We start from the raw sequence: 18,442 nt of genomic DNA on the forward strand, positions 1-18,442 counted from the left end.
GGGAGAGAAGCACGTGGATCCAATCCGCTCCCACCGTGGGCTTCCCCTGCAGGGACAGCACCAGGTTGCGTGCCAGGATTCCCCAGGTCACAGCCCGCCGTGGCACTTGGAAACAGAGGATTGACCTTGGTCTCTAACAGTTGGAAAGGAAGCCTGTAGTATTACAGCACAGCATCTGTGACTGTATAGTGCAGAGTTTTTTCCAATTAGGACGATGAAGGTGATGAATTGTTCTCACACTTCAGGGTACCTTCTTGTAGGTGTGCATTCCTAGCAAGAGCTGGGAGCTATCTGTGGTGTCCCCAAGGACTGGGAGAAGATGAAATCTTACAGACGGGGGCTTCAGGTGATAACTTGAATCCTGTCTTCTAAAGGTACTTGTTCCTGGCAATGACTGAGAGAGAAAGCTTACCTTTTTGGGTAGGAAGAAAGCACAGGCCATGGAAAACTGGCAGAATGGTAATTCCTGAGTGCATTCAGGCCTTGGGCTTCTTCCCGAGGAATTCCATTTTGTTATTTCTACACAAATAGGGTGCAGGGTTGTATAATCTTTAAATGGAGAGGAATTGTTTGCTCAGCATCTGCCTCCCCTCACTGTACATGAGGACTTCAGTATACGTAATATGTAAACTGAGTTATGGCTGGAGTGCAGCTCTGAGTGAGAAACCCTTGCATCATGCTTTGTAGCACAGCCAGTGAGCTGACTGAATGCGTTCACCCTTGGTTTTGAGTTTGATACGGAGACGCATCGGAAGAATGCAGCAACATCTCTCTGCCCTTGTTTCAGGTCAACTAAAAAATACATGGTGCACCTGGAAAATCAGGCCAGATCCTGCTGTTGACCTAGGGTATGTGGACTTCTTGGAATTTCTTCAGAGATGTAGCAGCAGAAATTTGTGGGGCAGTCTCTAGGCTGTGCCGGTTCTCTCTGTGGGTTCACAGGCCATCAGATGAAAGTGGACCACCTAAAGCGTAAGAATATTCCTCACCTCCTTGTGTACCTCCTGCCCTGTGGAAGCAGCACAGCCGTGAAGCTCTGAAGTTCCCCACAAGTCTGACTGGTGTGCAGAGGCTCTGGTGCAGCCGTGACTTGGCATAGTACACACAGCTCTCTTCCAAATGTTGATGTACCCTGAAGCTAGTGGAGTGTGAAACAGAAAAACCAGCCCAAGGGATTCAAATCAAAATAAACAGCAGAAAAAACCTTTATCTTATCCTGCTGCTTTCAGAGACCTGCAGGGAGTCATGTGTAGGAGAGGCTGAGTGAAATGCAAAGGAGGGAGGTGTGGAAAGGGGAATAAAGAAGGCAGTAAGTGCAGTGACTCTGGGGAGCTGGCCTGTGCAGTCAGAGATAAGCCAGAGAAACAACTTAGTGCCCTCTGGCAGAGGGTAAGAGAGAGAGCTGCTTCTAAGCAAACGTTATTGTGAAAATTATTGTGTCCTTTCCTTTTTGCTGTGGCAGTGGTGTGCGCAAAGGTGATGCAGGATGAGGTCTGAATCCAGCCATTGGGGCTGAAACACCAGGGATGTGAAGAAACACTTCAGGGTCTGCTCCCCGTCTGTTTGTCTGAGCCCCTTCAGCCCACGTTTGGCTCAACAAAAGTGTTGTGAGCGAGGAAACTCGCTTTAACTGACATTCCTGGTCCTCGAGGCACGTGGGACATCCCAGAGACCTCCAAGAGCACATAAATACGACAATGCATTTCAGTAATGGAGCCTTTGTTCATGAGGACATGGATTTTACACTAAGCTTACTGTATTGAAGGTTTTAAACAGCCAGCCGTACAATTTTCTATCAAGGGGGATTCTCTTGGAGGGGACAGTCTCCTGACAGGTTTTGTCTCTTTGGCCAAGTCTGTGACGTGAGGTCACTTTTTTTTCAAAATATCGCCTTTTGGAGTAAATGTAGGCTTCTCATGTGACTTTACTTTGTGTAAACTCTCTGAAAACACTACCTTTTCCTTATTTAGAACAAAGGGAGAGCATAGCATGGGAAAAAGATACCAGAGGTCCAGAAACACCACACAGCCTGGTCAGAGGTGAAAGGGGCAGAGGAAGCAATGCGGTACCGTGATTCTCACAGTGAGGATCTTTTCTGGAGCAGAATGCTGTGTGAACATGTTATACCCTATTTCTACATTTATTTTTTTCCTACAGTAAATTAACCTAGCTGTTACCCTTTAGCATTTGAAGAGCACAGTGCCTCAGTCTCTGCAGAAAACCTTAATAAAGGCTTCTCAGACAGCACCTCTCATTTGCTGGGGGCATATACCGGTGTCAGACACAATACTGTGCGGAGGAGCAGAACTCAAGGCTGATGGGGATTAGGAGAAGGTGTGAATTTCAGAAGTCACTGTCTATTTAATTATCTATCCCCCTCTGACTCTGCTAGGCCCTTCCTGCTGCTGGGTTGGAGAGCTGTGCAGTGCTGGGGAGAAGTGGCTAGGTGTTGGAGATGCTGCTTGAGAGCCAGCATTATGTAAAGCAACTGTAAGGGCTGTAAGCCAGCACAATAGTGCTAACCTCCCTTTGCACGACTGTAAATAGGAACTCAAGGTACAAGGCAGTGGAAAGCCTTCTCTCTTGTTTCTGCTAGCATGTATGCTATGAAGACACATGAAGTATTGCCTGTCTTGATTTCGCAATTGTCATTGTGAATAATGAATCACTGTGTACAGTAACACTGCCAGTATGATGGAATGGATGTAATTACAATAGATCTCTATTTCTATATGCATCCATTGTGTGACCAGTACTAGTTACACTATTGGGAAATATTCTACCAACTGCTTATGGACTTGCTGTCTTTCACTATGGGTCAAAACTAGACTTGTGGTGGTGCTGCAGAGACTGACAAATAATACATCACCTCACTTAAATTTCTGAGTTGGCAAGTAATAACTTTGCTGGAAAGGATGTGGCTACTTAAGAATGAGACTTACCGTGTGATTGAGCCTGTAGGACTGGTGTCCAAGTTCACATGGTGAGCATGAAGGAAGGGTGAAAGCTAAGGGGTAGAGGAAAAACAGCTGGAACAGCAGGGGGATGGGTACTTCTGTTCATGATACACCTGCATTTAAATTTGTCCTGCTCATGTTGGGCAATCTGTCTTTTTTTTTTTTTTTTTTTTTTTTGGCTGAGCAGTGCTTCTGTTTGGGGAAGATAAGAGCTTATAGAGGCCACAGTCAGCAGGAAAGACTGAATCTGTAACACAGCCTTCATGCTAGCTGACTGAGCAGCAGAGGATGGGACGTCCTTGCCCTTGCTCCCACCCCACATTTAAGTTACAGAGTTGCTTATGCGTGTACTTGCATGTCACTTGAAGGATCAGACCATGAAGTGCTCCCCAGGGCAGTTCCTGCATCTGGCCTCTGCCTTGCAGTTGAACTGGGTACTGTCTGTCATGAAAGAGCCCCAGGCTTGAGTGCTTCTGTAAGAAGTAGGAAGCTACTATCATTCCTGAGGTGTTTGTTTTAGCAGTTGGTAAGACTGAGGCTAAAAATGTTTACTGTTATAAATATTCAGTGGCTAATATGCTGCATAGGTGTCAGCCTGTGTTTTTGAGGATTCATTTGAGACACGTTAGATGGAGTAAGAATGCTTAAAGCATAGCTGTTGTGCTGTTTACAGAGGCTTGCAAGCTGTTGATAAAACGCAGTCTGCAGGAAGATGTGAGTGTTGGCAGTCAGGACCATTATCAGGAGAGTCAGAGGTACTGATACCCCCCCCAGCTGCACTGGGCTGCTTGTCCTGCATCATCCCATAGTGAGTTAACAAAGAACTCCTGATCTGGATGTGTACGTGATCAGCTATAAGACCTGACAGATAAACCACATCTAGTTCTAAGCCTAAACAGGAGCATATCTGAACCGTGTAAGTAGACAGTGAAGTCCACAGGGACAGGAACTGTATTTCATGCTGTGTAATGGCATAGCACTTTGTGCAATGAAGATCTGATTGAATTGTTATCCCTGGGCACCACCAGAACACAAGAAATAACAAATACTGTATTTTAAAACCAGAAACAGCCACGTGAAACTGAATACTGTGAATCTTAATTTTCTGAAGCTAATATAATCCAAACTGGGGATTAATCACATCTCCTAATAACGTACTTGTCTGCAGATGTTTAATAAGTAATCAAATGGAAATTAAATGATCAGATGGTGTTCACTCTTCTGTTCTTTGGACCTCCTTTTGTCTTCATAAGCTACTACTTTGGCTTTCTAATTGAGGCTTTACCACCTTTAGTGCAATCTAATCCAAGAATCTCAAAGGACTGACAAACTGCAAGGATGCTGTATTAATGTATATACTGGACTTGTATTTTAAAGCCTGCTACAGACATATTCACAGCCTTCCAACTTCCCTGGAGGTCCAAAGGGAAAGTAAGTGGTGTAGCAAAAGCATTTGGTCTCTTCCACCTAGGAAAAAAAAGACAATGACATGGACTTGATTTGCTTGCTGACTGCCAATGACTCTTGTTGCAACTTCACTGAAGTTGCTTTGCTTTTTCTTTACTTAGACTAAAGTCGTGTGTGGAAAAGCTCTGACTCAATGTTCTTTCAGAAGTGCAGGTTACCAGTAGAAGGAAAAGGTGTGAAAATGCTTTAATTATAACTTGTTTGTGAGGCTTAATAAACCAATTACAAACCTAATATTACAGTCCAGGAGTCCTAGCTGCGCATCCTGTGGATTGATGAATCCTCTTGGGAAGAGCATGTGTTGAGAAGCAGCTGCGGTCTGAGCTGGTACGTAGGGATGCTGTTCGTACGCTGCCCTCCTCCATGGTAGAAAGAGGGGGTTGCCTTGACAGAATGGCATGGTCACAAGGTCATGGGCAGGTTATGTGCAAATGCTCTGTTGCTGGAATTAAATGCCACTGTAACTGTTATGGGGAATCTCTGTTTTAGAGCACAAAACCAGAAGAGTCAGCTAATCTGCTCTGAGCAAAGCAGGAAGGGCAGAGTTGCTAATGCTCTCACTTTTCTTTGTTTGTTTATCAGGTTTGAAAGTGTTTATTCTAAAAATGCAGGTGAACTAGGAACCATGTGCCATGCCTGTGATAATCATCCTAATCATTGCTAAGAGGAAGACTAGTTCTTCCAAAGACCTTACTACAGTCTCTTGTTTAACAAGAAAACATCAGACTGTTTGATCAAAGGGGTAAACCTGTACGTTTTTTTGACTATTGCATTGTGTACGTTTCCTAGGAAGAAATGTGGTCATACTGCAGAAATCCAGCTCACACGAGTGTCATCTTTTAAAGGGGCAGTCAGTGCTCCCTGAGTATAGGAGCAGTGAATAAACAATCAACTCGTCTGAAAGTTTCAGCCCCTTGTCAGAAAGGAACTTGTTTAATGATAGAACAAGCAGATGTTTACTGTATAATAGCACCTTTTTCTTCTGTTGGATGCCAAGATATCAGATGCATGAATGATTTTTGTAGAGTTGCCTGACTTTAATTTAAAAAACCAGTAGGGAACCCTCAAGCCCCTGATGATAAATGTTACAAATTTTTGCATGATTCTCTTAATGCTTCAGCCAGTGACATTTGGATTTTCTCTGAGCATTGCTCTACAGTAACTGCTAGATTGCTTTCCATCCCTCAAATATTTTTTGACTACTGCATTACAAATGCAGTTTTCAGCCCAAATCTGTGCTTTAATGCAGCTCTTCATACTAAAATAGAAATAAGACTGGAAGGGATGATGTGACTGGCTTTGCCCTGAGGTAGCTGTGAAGCTAGTTGGGAACATGTGTAAGTACTTCAGAAACGAGCAATGCAAAATGTGAACTGAAAAGGTATTTATTGTTCCTTCCTGCCTGAACCTTTTCAGCCTGAGACCCAGTAGGATTTAGAGACCCAGTAGGATTTACATCCTTATTTCTTTGTCCTTTAGTTTTGAAGAGGAGAGCTATTACTTGTCAGAACAAAAATTTAGTAGTAAGAGTGTGAAACATATACTTGAGTCTTCCAAAAACAGACAGTTTGGAGAATATAGCAAGTCTGAGCCTAGTTTTCCAGCTCTGCTAAAATGCTTGGAATCGCGTTACTAGAACTGATACCTCTGTATCTTATGGGGGAGTTTTGAGTCAATTCCTAAATGAAAGATATAAGCAAATTAAGTGGGTTTTTATTTCCTGAATACAGCATCTCCACCTCTGTTTTTAGTTGCTACTTTATTATGTACTTTGTTTTCTGGGTGAAACTTAGCGTAAAGAAGTGTCCCAGGGTGGTATTTGTGCTTAAAAGGATAGGAAATCAAATGTCACGTCATTCCTGCGTGTTACAAACAAAACAACAAAGTAATTTTCCCTTCTTAAGATAAAAAACAAAGGAGGAAAACAGAGTTGGTGCTCTTAGCCTAATTGAAGAGCATGTTTCAGGCACGGCATCTTGTGCAGCAGTCTATGTAACGAGGCTGCTTTTAATGTCATGTTAGAGCCTGCCTCGTTTTCCAAGGGGAATCCTGGCTGCCCTTGTCATCCCAGTGTGGGCATATTACAGCACGTTATCTCCAAAGATGTATTCTGTCCTTATTCCCTTTGATCCCAGCCTTGCTACTGCTTGTCTCCTGTGCCAGAATCGAATAAGCCAGGTTATCTCACCTCTCTGCTCCTGTCTGCCCCATTCATCTGGCATGTCGTTCTTATCTATCGGGATTAATTTTGTCTCTTGGTGCAGCTCTATCAGGATGAATCCGTTCCCCTGGCTGATAAATGGACTCAACCTGGGCTACACGTGCTGTCCATGCCACTCGTGCTCCACTGTAGGTTATTTACAGAAGTAATTTATTATGCCTACTGCAAGAGGGCAGGCAAGGCTGCTCTACGCTGCGTTCCCCTTGGCACCCAGCCAGCTTGCCACAGAATTCACTAATCTGGGCTTTTTCGTGTTCGATTTGAAAGGCTTAGCCTGAGCAGGAGAGGGAAGAGTTTGTCCCAAAGAAAAAGGAGGGGGCTAACCCAAAAGGGAAACGATACAGATGCAATGGGGTGATAGTGCATCCATTTTTATAAAGCTTTTTGGCTGTAACCCCTGATGGGGGTTGAGCATAGGGAAAATTTGAAAGTTGAACCGCATGTATGTTCTGGTAGCTTGTGGATACCAACACGTTCATTTTCTGTTATGTAGGTTTCAAATTTGAAGTGTTCATTCAGATTGAAAACAGTACTGAGATAACTGATAGGTGACCAGCTGTGGGTTTAGGTAACTAACCCTGAGCCTCTCTAGGAAGGAAGACTTCCTGGAGGAGAATCGATGATGTGTCTTTATTCCTAGATAGCTCCCTGGGTGTATATTTATACTGACTTATTTTAATATTAATATAACTATAATTGTGTAACTCCATGGGTAAATGCCTGTGTAGATGAGCCGTAGATTCCCGACGCTAGGCAGCCTGGAATTTGACACAGAAACTGAGGAGGTGTTGCTTTAGTAATGCTCTTATGGAAAGGTTGAACTTAAACAGTTCTGCAGTTCTGGAATGAAGAACTCTTAACCAGAAAATACTTGGTTAATGTGTTCTTTACTGAAAAGAACTGTTACTTATCACAGTAAACTAGCATACTGTTGGTATTTTAAAAGATGCAATTGCTAGGGTTAACAACAAGGGCAGAAAGTCAGAGGCTTAAATGTTGCCTGTTCTGGCCTGACTGAATGCAGTGGAGTGACTCAAATGACATCTTGCCTGGTGTTCAGGAGAAAGCTGTTGAAAAATGACTGGCAGAAAACTTTTTTTGAGTTATCATTCTTATGTTTTTAGCTTCTTGCCTTCTGTGAGGACTCAGTGTTTCTGTTTTTTTCTTTTTTTTTTTTTTTTCTTAGGAGTAGTCTGGAAGTTACTCAGTTAATGCAATAAATTGTATGAGTTTTTTATAATGCTGGAATCCAGAAGCCACATCAGTTTTACATTTGTCTTTGCCCTGAGGTTTTTTCCTTTAATTGTGACAAGGACAACAGAAAAACTAGGATTTGGGCCAAAGCAGGAAGCTTCAGGAGAACAGGGAGCATGATACGAGGGGAATTTAATTCCTAGAGGTCTCATTCTTATAAAAGCAAGTAATGCTCTTTCTACAGCAAGGTAGGATTTGGTGCTGCAAGTTGGAGATCAATAGCTAGAATGGAATCTCAGTGCCCTAGAAAGGGAATCTATACCTTTTCCTCACCTGCAATAAGGTCAAAATAAGTCAGTGCAGCTTGGATGGATCTTTTTTAATGCTAAAAGAGCTGATGCTATAGTAGGGCTCTTTCACATATTGACCACAGACATCTATAGGAATGAAGCTGAGGCAGCAGAAAACTGCTAGAGTGATGCAATGCCTCAAAGATTCCAGGGTTAATCCCACCGGAATGGAAAAAAGAGCTGTATTTGAAAAACAAATGAAAGATCCCAGTTAACACTTTATATTTCTGAAAATTTAAAGTAATGAGAGTGGGTTACAGTCCTATTTTAACTGTAGTGGAGTTGTACCAGAAGTCACGTTACTGCAGAGTGAACTTACAGGAGATGTTTCTGTTTGAGGCAATAGAGATCATAGGATGCCTCCGTACCTCTCATCACTTGAAACCCCTCTGCAGCTTTTGAGATTACCAAATTATTCTGGCAGGCCACAGGAATTGGAATTGCGTTTATAGCTGAGGAAAGAGAAATATAGGGAAGTAGAAAAAGCTGCATAAGATTATATAAGAAATCAGTAGCCAAAGTAGGAGCTGAAACCACAACTGCCCAAGCCCTTGTCTGAGGTGTTAAAAACAAAAGCTCTGTCCTCGTCTTCATTTCCATTGCTTGTATTAAGTTCATGCAGGACAAGGGCACAATAGAAAATCAAGAGGCCTGGATTTCTGTAAGTGGAGCAGTTACAGTCAGTCCTGAATTGGCAAAATTCTGCATTGCCACAGCTATCAACAGAGAGGACTGCGTGCCAGCAACCAAGCAATGCGGGCAGGGCTGCTTTTAACAAAGACAACTGTATTCATGCTGTAGACACCGTATCTTTGAAGTGGTGCTTCTCTGCTGTGTAAGGAAGCAAATTGATCGTGTTTTCCGAAATGCTCAGTGACTCTTGAAGAGCCACATAAACAGCTGAGTACTTGAAAACAGGCCACAAACTAGCAAGGTCATCAGCAGATGTAAGTAAGCGTGCCTAGCTTTGCTTGGAGCACTCGGATTTGAAAAAAGAAAAAGCAAGGAGAACTTGTGGGCTGTGGCTGCTAAGTCAGCATTAGGAAAAGGATAGTGAAAGGCTTCCTTCCCTTGAGATGACTTGAAGTACAGAAAATTTCAGGATTCTTTTTAGTTCAGGAGGAAGTTGCTGCTGCTCTAGCTCTGGCAATACCCAGTTTTGAGTTGTTAGCCAGCAAAAGCCCTGAGTGGAGGCAAGCCTTTGGCTGTTATTTATTCTCTTCCAGGTCATACAGTGGTTGCATGCCGGAATGATAGTGTCCTCTCATGTCCCAGTGTGCAGGGTGTGAGTGATCTTGTGGCTCAGCTAGCTGTGTTTTGTCAAAAGAAGACACTAGTATTCAGTCTCTGCTTCAGCTTTTCTTTCTGATGAAACAGAGCTGTACCTTGATAACAAAACCAAACCACATATAGCTGTATTAATTGGGCTTTTTAGTTAGCATGGAACTTCAGATGAAGGGGTCAGAGCTGTTGCAGATGGGGCTAAAGGGAATGTGCTTTAAGCACAGGCTTCCTCAGAACAACAGTGTCTTCTCCTTGGGGAGTAGCGCTTGTTTTTTAGTGCATTAAACTCTATCATAGCTGTGGCTGAAGCACCCTGGAATCCATGAGTATTAATGGAAGCAGAAAAGCCACGAAAAGGGAAGGAAACGATCATTCACTCATCTGAAACTTCTTCTTTCATTTCAGGGACTTTCTGCCACGTGGTTCTGGCATTGTAACCAGACGCCCGCTGGTCCTGCAGCTAGTAAACTCCAGCACAGGTATGTGAGCTGCCTCCCCGTGTGTCCAGCTGGATTCCTGTCCTAGTCTAGAAAGGTCTCGTTTGATCAATGACAACGCACAATGTGAAAAAATAAACAGCTTTTCACCATAAAAATGACCTGCAGCTGGTTTTAAGTTCTGCCTGTTTAACATCTGATGCATTAAATACTGAGATGGAAAATGCTTCTCTGTTACTTTGTTTGATCTAAGCAGGGTTTCATGCATATAGTTATCATGATTTTTCTCTGTCTGTGCAGCTGTGGCTCTTATGAATGGGTAAGACCCAAAAGCTAAAGGACCGTGTTGATAATCCTCTGAAATAAGGGGGTGAGATGACTTACTGCACTAAAAACTAAATGTGAGAATGCTGGGATCTGAAGAATGGCTGTAGAGTTCTGTGGCTGGTCTTTTGGGTTGTTCAGTTTTTTGCTCTCTGCTTGCAGGGTGTTTTCATTACTGTTCCCCTTCAAACATAAGATCTCCTATAAGAACTCCTTGAGGAGGAGTTGACAAGTGTCTGTTTCAGGGTATTCTTCTCTTGTTGGGTGGGCTTGACCTGTTCACAGCAGTCCTCTTGCCTACACGAAGAAGACAGCTTGACTTTTGCGAGGCTTTTTAAATTGAAATGGAGGGTTCTTGAATTAGTTAGCATAGTCAATGGCCAAAACCAAACAATAGGAAAAAAGCAACCAATTAAAAACTGACAGTAGATTTTTTTAATTTATTTTACTTTTTTTGAGGCTCTCTTGTCTGTACTTATCATGTAATGAAACTATTATTTACCCCCAGTACTTGAATACAGAGCTAGTCTATGTTCTGAATACAAAGGTATTGCCCAATGCAGCTGTGGAAATCACGCTTGTAACTTCTGTTACACTTTTGACTAAGTTTCTCTTACTCTAGTGACCATCTCTGCCTCTGCTTCTGTTTTTAAACAGAATATGGTGAGTTCCTACACTGCAAAGGAAAGAAATTCACAGATTTTGAGGAGGTCCGTTTGGAGATTGAGGCTGAAACGGATCGTGTTACTGGCTCCAACAAAGGGATTTCCCCTGTGCCCATTAACCTCAGAGTCTATTCTCCCCACGGTGAGTCTTAATGCATTCTCTGAAGTCAGGGGATAAGTGAGGCAGGTTACTGCCTATTTGTTATAACGTAAAGAGAAAGATGAATTGGCGAGTGTGCATGCCCTTTTTTTCCACTTCAGTCCCCATACACCTGGCCTGTGGTGCATCAACCTGCCAGTCTTTGCCATGTTTCTAAAAGTTGTCTGCCAAGTGAAGTGTCTGACTGCTAACAGAGCTGCTCCTAGAAGCAACTGATGTCTGCAGAACCTTCTTCCTTAGGAGACTTTTCCGTCAGTATTGACATCACTGTGAAGTTCTACTTTCTTGCCTGCTTTCTGGGCAAGGAAATGGAGCTAAAAATGATGGGAGAAGGGTGGCTTTCCTGCAGAGCATTTGCCTTCTATTGGTATGTCAAGATGTATTTTGCATAGAGCTCTTCAGATAATGTTCAAACCATAAGCCTCTGATTTCAGTGTAAGAATTCTGCTTAAACAAGTGAGTGGAATGGCACAAAATTTGCAAGCTCTTTAAATGTGAATAGCTCTTCGGGCATTGTTGGGAAAGCAGCAGCTTGGCACTACATCAGCAGTAGGCTGCATAGAACTTCTGCTTGATTTTTATTTTCTAATTTTTCCTCAGTGAGACAATCAAACAGTTAGGGCTGCATGTTGCATCCTTCAGGAGAAGGCCTATGTAACTTTGACAAGAGCCTATTGAGTGAGGGCTGCAGGACTGAATATTTTAATACTGGGGACAGCTAATGCGAACTAACTCTTCTGACTGTCCAGTCTTTGATATGAAGTAGTAAAAATGTACCGTTATCCCTTCCCCTTCAGTGTAGCCAGTATGGAAGGACTTTTGAGGTCAGTCCTTGATCAGTGTGAGAAAATGATTTAAAGGGAACAATGGCAATAAGTTCACTGACAATCATGACTAATAACTAGCAAATATTTTTTATTGAGCATCAACAAAAAGGAATTGGGAAACTCTGAATTCTTCTGAGTCATGTGCATCTTTTACACCTCTAATGTACTGAAGTCACTAAAGCAACAGGTACTCTATAGACCTGAGCATACCTACCTCAACACACTCATGTTCTGTCTTATGTTTCCTATGTCTAGTCCTGAACCTGACCTTGGTGGATCTACCAGGTATGACAAAAGTCCCGGTAGGGGACCAGCCTCCTGACATAGAGTTCCAGATCCGAGATATGCTTATGCAGTTTGTCACCAAAGAGAATTGTCTCATCCTGGCGGTATCCCCAGCCAACTCTGATTTGGCCAATTCTGATGCTCTGAAGATTGCAAAGGAGGTGGATCCTCAAGGTAAATCTTGTATTTTAGTGTGGACTACTAGCCAGTGGCCCAGTTCTCCTTTTTGGCTGCAATTAGTCCAGTAGCTGTGAGATCTCACCTGTTGTCTTAGGTGGTGGTATCCTCACCAACATATCCCCTTCTGAGAGGTGGTTGTGAGTCTTAATAGCTACTACAGTAGAATTTCTTGTTACTCCACATTTCTTCCTTTGAGCCCTGTTTCTGAAGAGGTAAAAGACTTCCCTTCCTTTACTGTAGTCATCCACCTTGTGCCTAGCGGAAAAGCAGGAAAATCCCTGCACTTAAATCCCTCTCTACTGTGGCATAGCATGTCAGTGTTTTTGGCAGGCTGTAACTGAGAACTGACCTGTTATCATCTGGTCTGCTGTTGTGACCTCTTGGAATGATGGAAACTGTAGTGTTTGAGTTCAGGAGCCCTTTAGTAGCCAAGGTGGGTAGTCTGTAAGTTATTTGAACGGAGGAAAACATAACATGAGTCATTTTGCTTGATCAACTGTATTCAATTTTTTCTGAAGGGCAACGCACTATTGGAGTCATCACTAAGCTGGATCTTATGGATGAAGGAACTGATGCAAGAGATGTACTAGAAAACAAATTACTTCCTCTACGTAGAGGTATATTTTATCATGTTTGTGATCTACTTCCTTTATTTTCCCTGTGTAAGGTATCCTGGCTTCATCCCTTGCCTTCCGTGATCCTGGAACATCTGTTAAAGCTAGTGCTTAGACCATCTCTGTTCCAAGCTGGAACTGAGAAAAGTTGGGGAATGGGGATTAGTCATACCTAGGAAATTTTTAGGTGTTTGTAGTAGTCCTAGCAGAAGCATAACACTATACTCTTACTAAATAAGCTAATTCTCAGTTGTATAGTTGCACTTATATCCTGCACACCAAAGTGTCAGAACATGAGCAATTTTCAGAAGAAATTGTAGTTTGAAATGTTTCCAATTGGTACATAATAAAGTGTTGCCACTAAAACTTCCCTTTGTCAATGTTGACAGCTGGGTAACTTCCTTCTCAATCTGAATGCCATTTACATTCTCATCCTTGCAACTATCTGCTCTTCAACCCCACTCCTGCAGGTTACATTGGTGTAGTCAACAGAAGTCAGAAAGACATTGATGGAAAGAAGGACATTCAGGCAGCTCTGGCTGCAGAGAGGAAATTTTTTCTCTCCCACCCCGCCTACAGACACATGGCTGATCGCATGGGAACCCCTTACCTGCAGAAAGTTCTGAACCAGGTACTGTTACCAGTTGAGAACTGCTGCCCACTATGCCAAAAGGATGTCTAGGTTGCTCATTAGGGCTCTCCTGGGATGGAAAAATACAGAAAAACATAAAACTTCTGAACATTGTTTTGGTGCCATGGGACTTTTTGAAGATTGGCTTACTCTTCCTTCTCTGACTCATAAAAAGCATTTTGATGCCAGGTCTTGTGAAGTGTGCTTTGTCTGGATAATGCTGATAATTGAGCTCACGCACCAAGTGCAGAACACTGCTTTATCCTCTCAGTGACGCTGGTACAAAATCAGTAGCAGGTTTATGGCATTTGTCTGAATTTACACTATTGGAATGAATGCAAAGTGTTATTAGTTAAGCTAAAAGACAACTTCTAAATTTCTAGTGGTCTTTGCCTAATACTAAGCTGTGAAGATTGATTTAAATATGATGCTGGTAGTCATTTTCCCTTCCGTTAAGACTGATTCTTTAAGTGAAGAGCTGTTCTGTCTTTCTTTAATTATTTCTCTTTAAGTTGGATATTTCAACATCTGTGCTCTGTGGAAACCCCTTTATTGGACCCTAGTGTGTTTGGCTCCTTTCACCTTGCCTTGTCACCCTTTCCCTGAAAAAGGGCTTAACCACCACCCTCATGTGCACAGAACAAAGATGGGTGTCAGTGGTGTGATAACCTGCAGACAGAACAGCCTTTACATTGGCGTGACAAATGCTGATAATTGTATGTGAAATTTATTCCTGATTGGAGTTGACAGGCTTGTCAGCATAGATGGTTTGTGTTAGGCTAAAACAAAAAATGAAAATTAGGAATAAATGGGTGAAATAGGTAGGAGATGGGAAGGCAGGATACACCAAGCTTATAACTGGTAGCTGTCCTGGGTTTGACTCTTTATTTGGACCACTCAGAAAACACAGCAAGAGAGGAATATTCTTCTTTATTCTGGGGTGCTGACATAGCACACCCTTCCTGCTAACTGCTTACAGCTTTTATCTTGAACCTTTTTCCTCTGCAGCAATTGACCAACCACATCCGTGACACCCTGCCAGGGCTGAGGAACAAGCTCCAGAGCCAGCTTCTCTCCATTGAGAAGGAGGTAGAGGAGTACAAGAACTTTCGTCCTGATGATCCTGCTCGCAAAACTAAAGCTCTGCTTCAGTGAGTGGCATTAACTGCATGTCCCTCCCTGGAAGCAACTGTTCAGCCATGCCTTCTACTTCATGCTTTTTGTTTTCTTTTAGGATGGTCCAGCAGTTTGCTGTGGACTTTGAGAAACGTATCGAAGGCTCCGGCGACCAAATTGATACCTATGAGCTGTCAGGAGGAGCTAGGATTAACCGTATCTTCCATGAGCGTTTCCCCTTTGAACTGGTGAAGGTAGTGCTGAGATCCATTTTCTCCTTGTCTGTTTTTCACCTTCTCTGCCTGTCTTCCTACCTCTATTAGTATCTCTCACTGTCTAGTTTTCCCTCTTCTGATTTGTCATTTTTTCCACTATCACCTCACTTTTTGCTTCATGTTTTCTACTTTATCGGAGCCTTCCCATAATACTGACATCTTCCTCAGTCCATGTCCTTGTGAAAACTGAGCTTTCTCTATGTATTTAAATGCTAGTCTTGCTTAATTCTTAAAGGCTAAATTAAATGTGCAAAATAACTTTAACACAGACAACAGCAAATCAATGTCTGATTGTCATTGCAGATACGTAGATATCTAATTTAAGTTGCACGTAATGCAAATGGTTTTGAAACTTATACATCCCTGATCCCGAGCATCAGACTGGACATAAAGCTTCCTTAATGCATATGCAAGAAGCAGGAAAGAGGATGTAGATATACCTGGCCTTACTTATTTGTTCTTTTAAAAATGGCCTAGAGGTGAGAATGATGTAGAAACTGCTCTATAGTTGTCATAGCTGAAGAGGGTCTGTAGTGAATGATAAATTTCCTGGATGGCCAAGTATACTAACCTGAGCAGAAGTGATAGGGAGAAAATCCTCTAATACCAGTTTGAATGAAGTTGGGAGCCAAAACATTCTAGTACTGGATCTCCCACATTTTGCTGCCTTCTTTTTCATTTAAATAGGATGAGGCCTTGTTAGTGAAATACAAGAGCGTGCCTCATATTGGACAATATATATTTGTATGTGAATTGTAAATCTGCTTGAGGTGTTAGCTGAAAAACAGCTGCCAAGACCTTATGCTATATCTCAGGAGACAAAACAGTTCATTGTAGAAAGCAATCTAGCGCTTCAGTCCTATTGCTTTATCTCTAAATAGCTCCTTGGGAGCTGCTGAGGGGTTGGCACCTGTAAATGCAGGCCCTTAGCTATTCATATTTGTCCAGGATATCTGTACTGACGGTAGAAGCTTTATGGCTGCACTCTGTATCCAACACTTGGGCTAACATTTCATCTGTCACATGACGGTACTGGCATGGGACCTTTTTACAAAAACATGCTGTTATGTATCCTGGGCTTGTGCAGACAACAGCATCAAATTGTTTCTGATTAAAAACTCTCTCTTGGTGCAGATGGAGTTTGATGAGAAGGAGCTGCGACGGGAGATTAGCTATGCCATCAAGAACATCCATGGTATCAGGCACGTATCATGCACTAGGCAGACCACTGGCTGCATAGCCTTGTAAATACCTCTAGACCTTCCGAATGGAGTTGAAGACTTCAGAGGTACGGTAGGTCAGCCAGAGGGGAGGGATAATTTCCTTGGACTCCCAAGTGGCTTGAATCTGGGAACAGGGACAAAGTAGCTTGCTTTCTGTTCCCACGTGAGTTGCAGAAGCCTAAAAGGTAAAACTGCCTTGGTGACTAGTTACTTTCTCCATCTTCCTTTCCTGTGTAGGAAAGGACAGGGTTGCAAGCCCATACCACTACTTCATTTAGTTTTAAATGTTGGTTTTCACTTTCTGCTTCCATTCTAACCATTACGCAAAACAGTTGCTGGTGCTGAGCACCTCCTCCCCTAGAGATTTGAAGGGAGCATTAGGGTGCCCATCACCAGGATCCCAGTGGCCCCAGGATGTGAGTTCCAGTATGCAGGTAGTAAATACAGTTGCATTCTCCTCAGTGGAGGTTAACTTCTTGAAAACGCATCTCTGAGACCCTGAGTCATGCTGCTCCTGGGAAAGTGACTGGCCTCTAGTGCCTGTCAGGGGCAGCACTGGTGTCCGTCTGGGATCCATTTCGCCCTCAGCACCTGCCTCCTGGGAGGTGCCAAGCATCCCCCATTTTCCAAGGCAGGATTTCTCTGAGGGGCGTGATGCTCCCCCAGCCCTGTGTGTTGGGTTTCAGTGATGGTGGTGCCTGCTCCGAGATGTGTGTGTAACTCTGTGACATTCTCCTTGCCCCTTCTCCCCCCCTCCTGCCTTGTCTTGTCCCCTATCCTGGGTGTTTAGAACCGGTCTCTTCACACCCGACATGGCCTTTGAGACCATTGTGAAAAAGCAGGTGAAGAAGATTAAAGAGCCTTGCCTGAAATGCGTCGACATGGTTATTTCGGAGTTAATCAATACCGTTAGACAGTGCACCAAGAAGGTAACTGGAGGCAGCATGGAGCTGGCACCTTCCACCCCCTCTCTGGCTGCGGCACAGCATTGTGACTGGGGCAGGGACTTGCCTGCAGCGACACTCGTGTTTCTGACCACCTCCTCAGCATGACTAGACCTGAGCGGTACCAGCCTGGGACGATCCAGCAAACAAGCCAAACAAAAGCACTGTGGAACAAGGGCTATGGGCTTGTTCCCAAAAATCTTTACAGCAAAGGGGTGCTGGAGATGTTCCCCCCACACACCTCCAGTCTGTAGCACGACTCCTGATTCCTCCCCAAGCCAAGGGTATTTCTTATAGGGCCACATTTGACTTAAATTTAGTTTCTGGTTTTATTTTCCAAGCCAGAAACTGGGATTTAATTTATGTCCCCTCTCCTCTGCTAGAAATAGGAGGGTTAATCCCAGACAAGCCTTTAGTATCAGGGCAGGGTGCTGCTGGCTGGGTGTATGGGGCTGAACTTTGGAGGCTACCACAGTTACAGCTGTGGGCTGTATCACAGGGGAACGTTCCTGTGGTGTTTGGCTTGGTTTCTGGTTGGCTTGGTCCATATCCCGTTCTGGAAGAGCAGCACATGGCTGAGAAGAATCATGTTAGAAATGTCAATCTGCCTCTGGGCTTCTTCTGCTCTCTCCCTCAGAGAGGACTTCAAGCTTTGTCCTTTGGGATTCATACTGGTATTTATTGGGGCTGGGGTAAGGAACCTGCCTTGATTCTGCACTCTGGATATGGCAGCTTTTGTATGAGGCTGGGGCTGAAAAGCAGCAGGATAGGAAGACACATGCCATTCTTCTCAGCCATGGCTTGCTGCTTCAGCCAGGGCTGGGTACTGGTGAAAAGGCACCTGAGTTAGGATGGTAGCATGGGTACTGGAGACTGGAATCGCCACTGGCTGTTCAGGTGCAGGTAAATGGGCATTGCAGGAGGTGTCTGGAGAGTCTGACACCTTCTCCCTGTGAGGGTGGGGAGAGGTGCCCAAGTGGTGATAGCTGCCATCACTTGGAGAAATGCTTAGCCCTTAGGGCCAGGAGCCTCTGTAGAAGGGCTCAGGCATGCAGACACAAGCTTTGCCTCCCAGAGCAGCCCGGGAGAGCAAAGCAGTTGCAGTGAGATATTGCTCAGGTTTCTAGAGTGCTGGAGGAGCTTCCTTTTTCTGTCCTGCTGTTCTCTCTTGGGGTATGTGACTGTGGGGAGCACCCAGAAAATTGCCATTAGAGCCTGGTGACAGGTAAGCACAGGCCCTCAGGCTGCCAAGTATCCAGAGTCACCTGCTAATTGGATCAGAAGGGCG

General features: G+C 43.7%; 1 protein-coding gene across 24 annotated transcripts in view; it reads left to right on the top strand.

The window, feature by feature from the left end:
* DNM1 (dynamin 1) overlaps positions 1-18,442 on the top strand; it is a 67,316-nt gene that overhangs the window by 13,925 nt on the left and 34,949 nt on the right. For 20 of the 24 annotated variants that reach the window (XM_068657281.1, XM_068657283.1, XM_068657282.1 and 17 more), the window contains exons 2-10: positions 9,879-9,952; positions 10,892-11,041; positions 12,142-12,345; positions 12,870-12,968; positions 13,436-13,596; positions 14,605-14,747; positions 14,831-14,966; positions 16,122-16,189; positions 17,001-17,139. In XM_068657281.1, the coding sequence (XP_068513382.1) occupies positions 9,879-9,952; positions 10,892-11,041; positions 12,142-12,345; positions 12,870-12,968; positions 13,436-13,596; positions 14,605-14,747; positions 14,831-14,966; positions 16,122-16,189; positions 17,001-17,139 (1,174 nt within the window). The remainder of the gene's footprint in view (positions 1-9,878; positions 9,953-10,891; positions 11,042-12,141; positions 12,346-12,869; positions 12,969-13,435; positions 13,597-14,604; positions 14,748-14,830; positions 14,967-16,121; positions 16,190-17,000; positions 17,140-18,442) is intronic. The other 4 variants (XM_068657280.1, XM_068657268.1, XM_068657275.1 and 1 more) reach the window with 1 other exon arrangement.

Source organism: Anas acuta, chromosome 20 (assembly GCF_963932015.1).
Source record: "Anas acuta chromosome 20, bAnaAcu1.1, whole genome shotgun sequence".
Classification (NCBI taxonomy): Eukaryota; Metazoa; Chordata; class Aves; order Anseriformes; family Anatidae; genus Anas; species Anas acuta.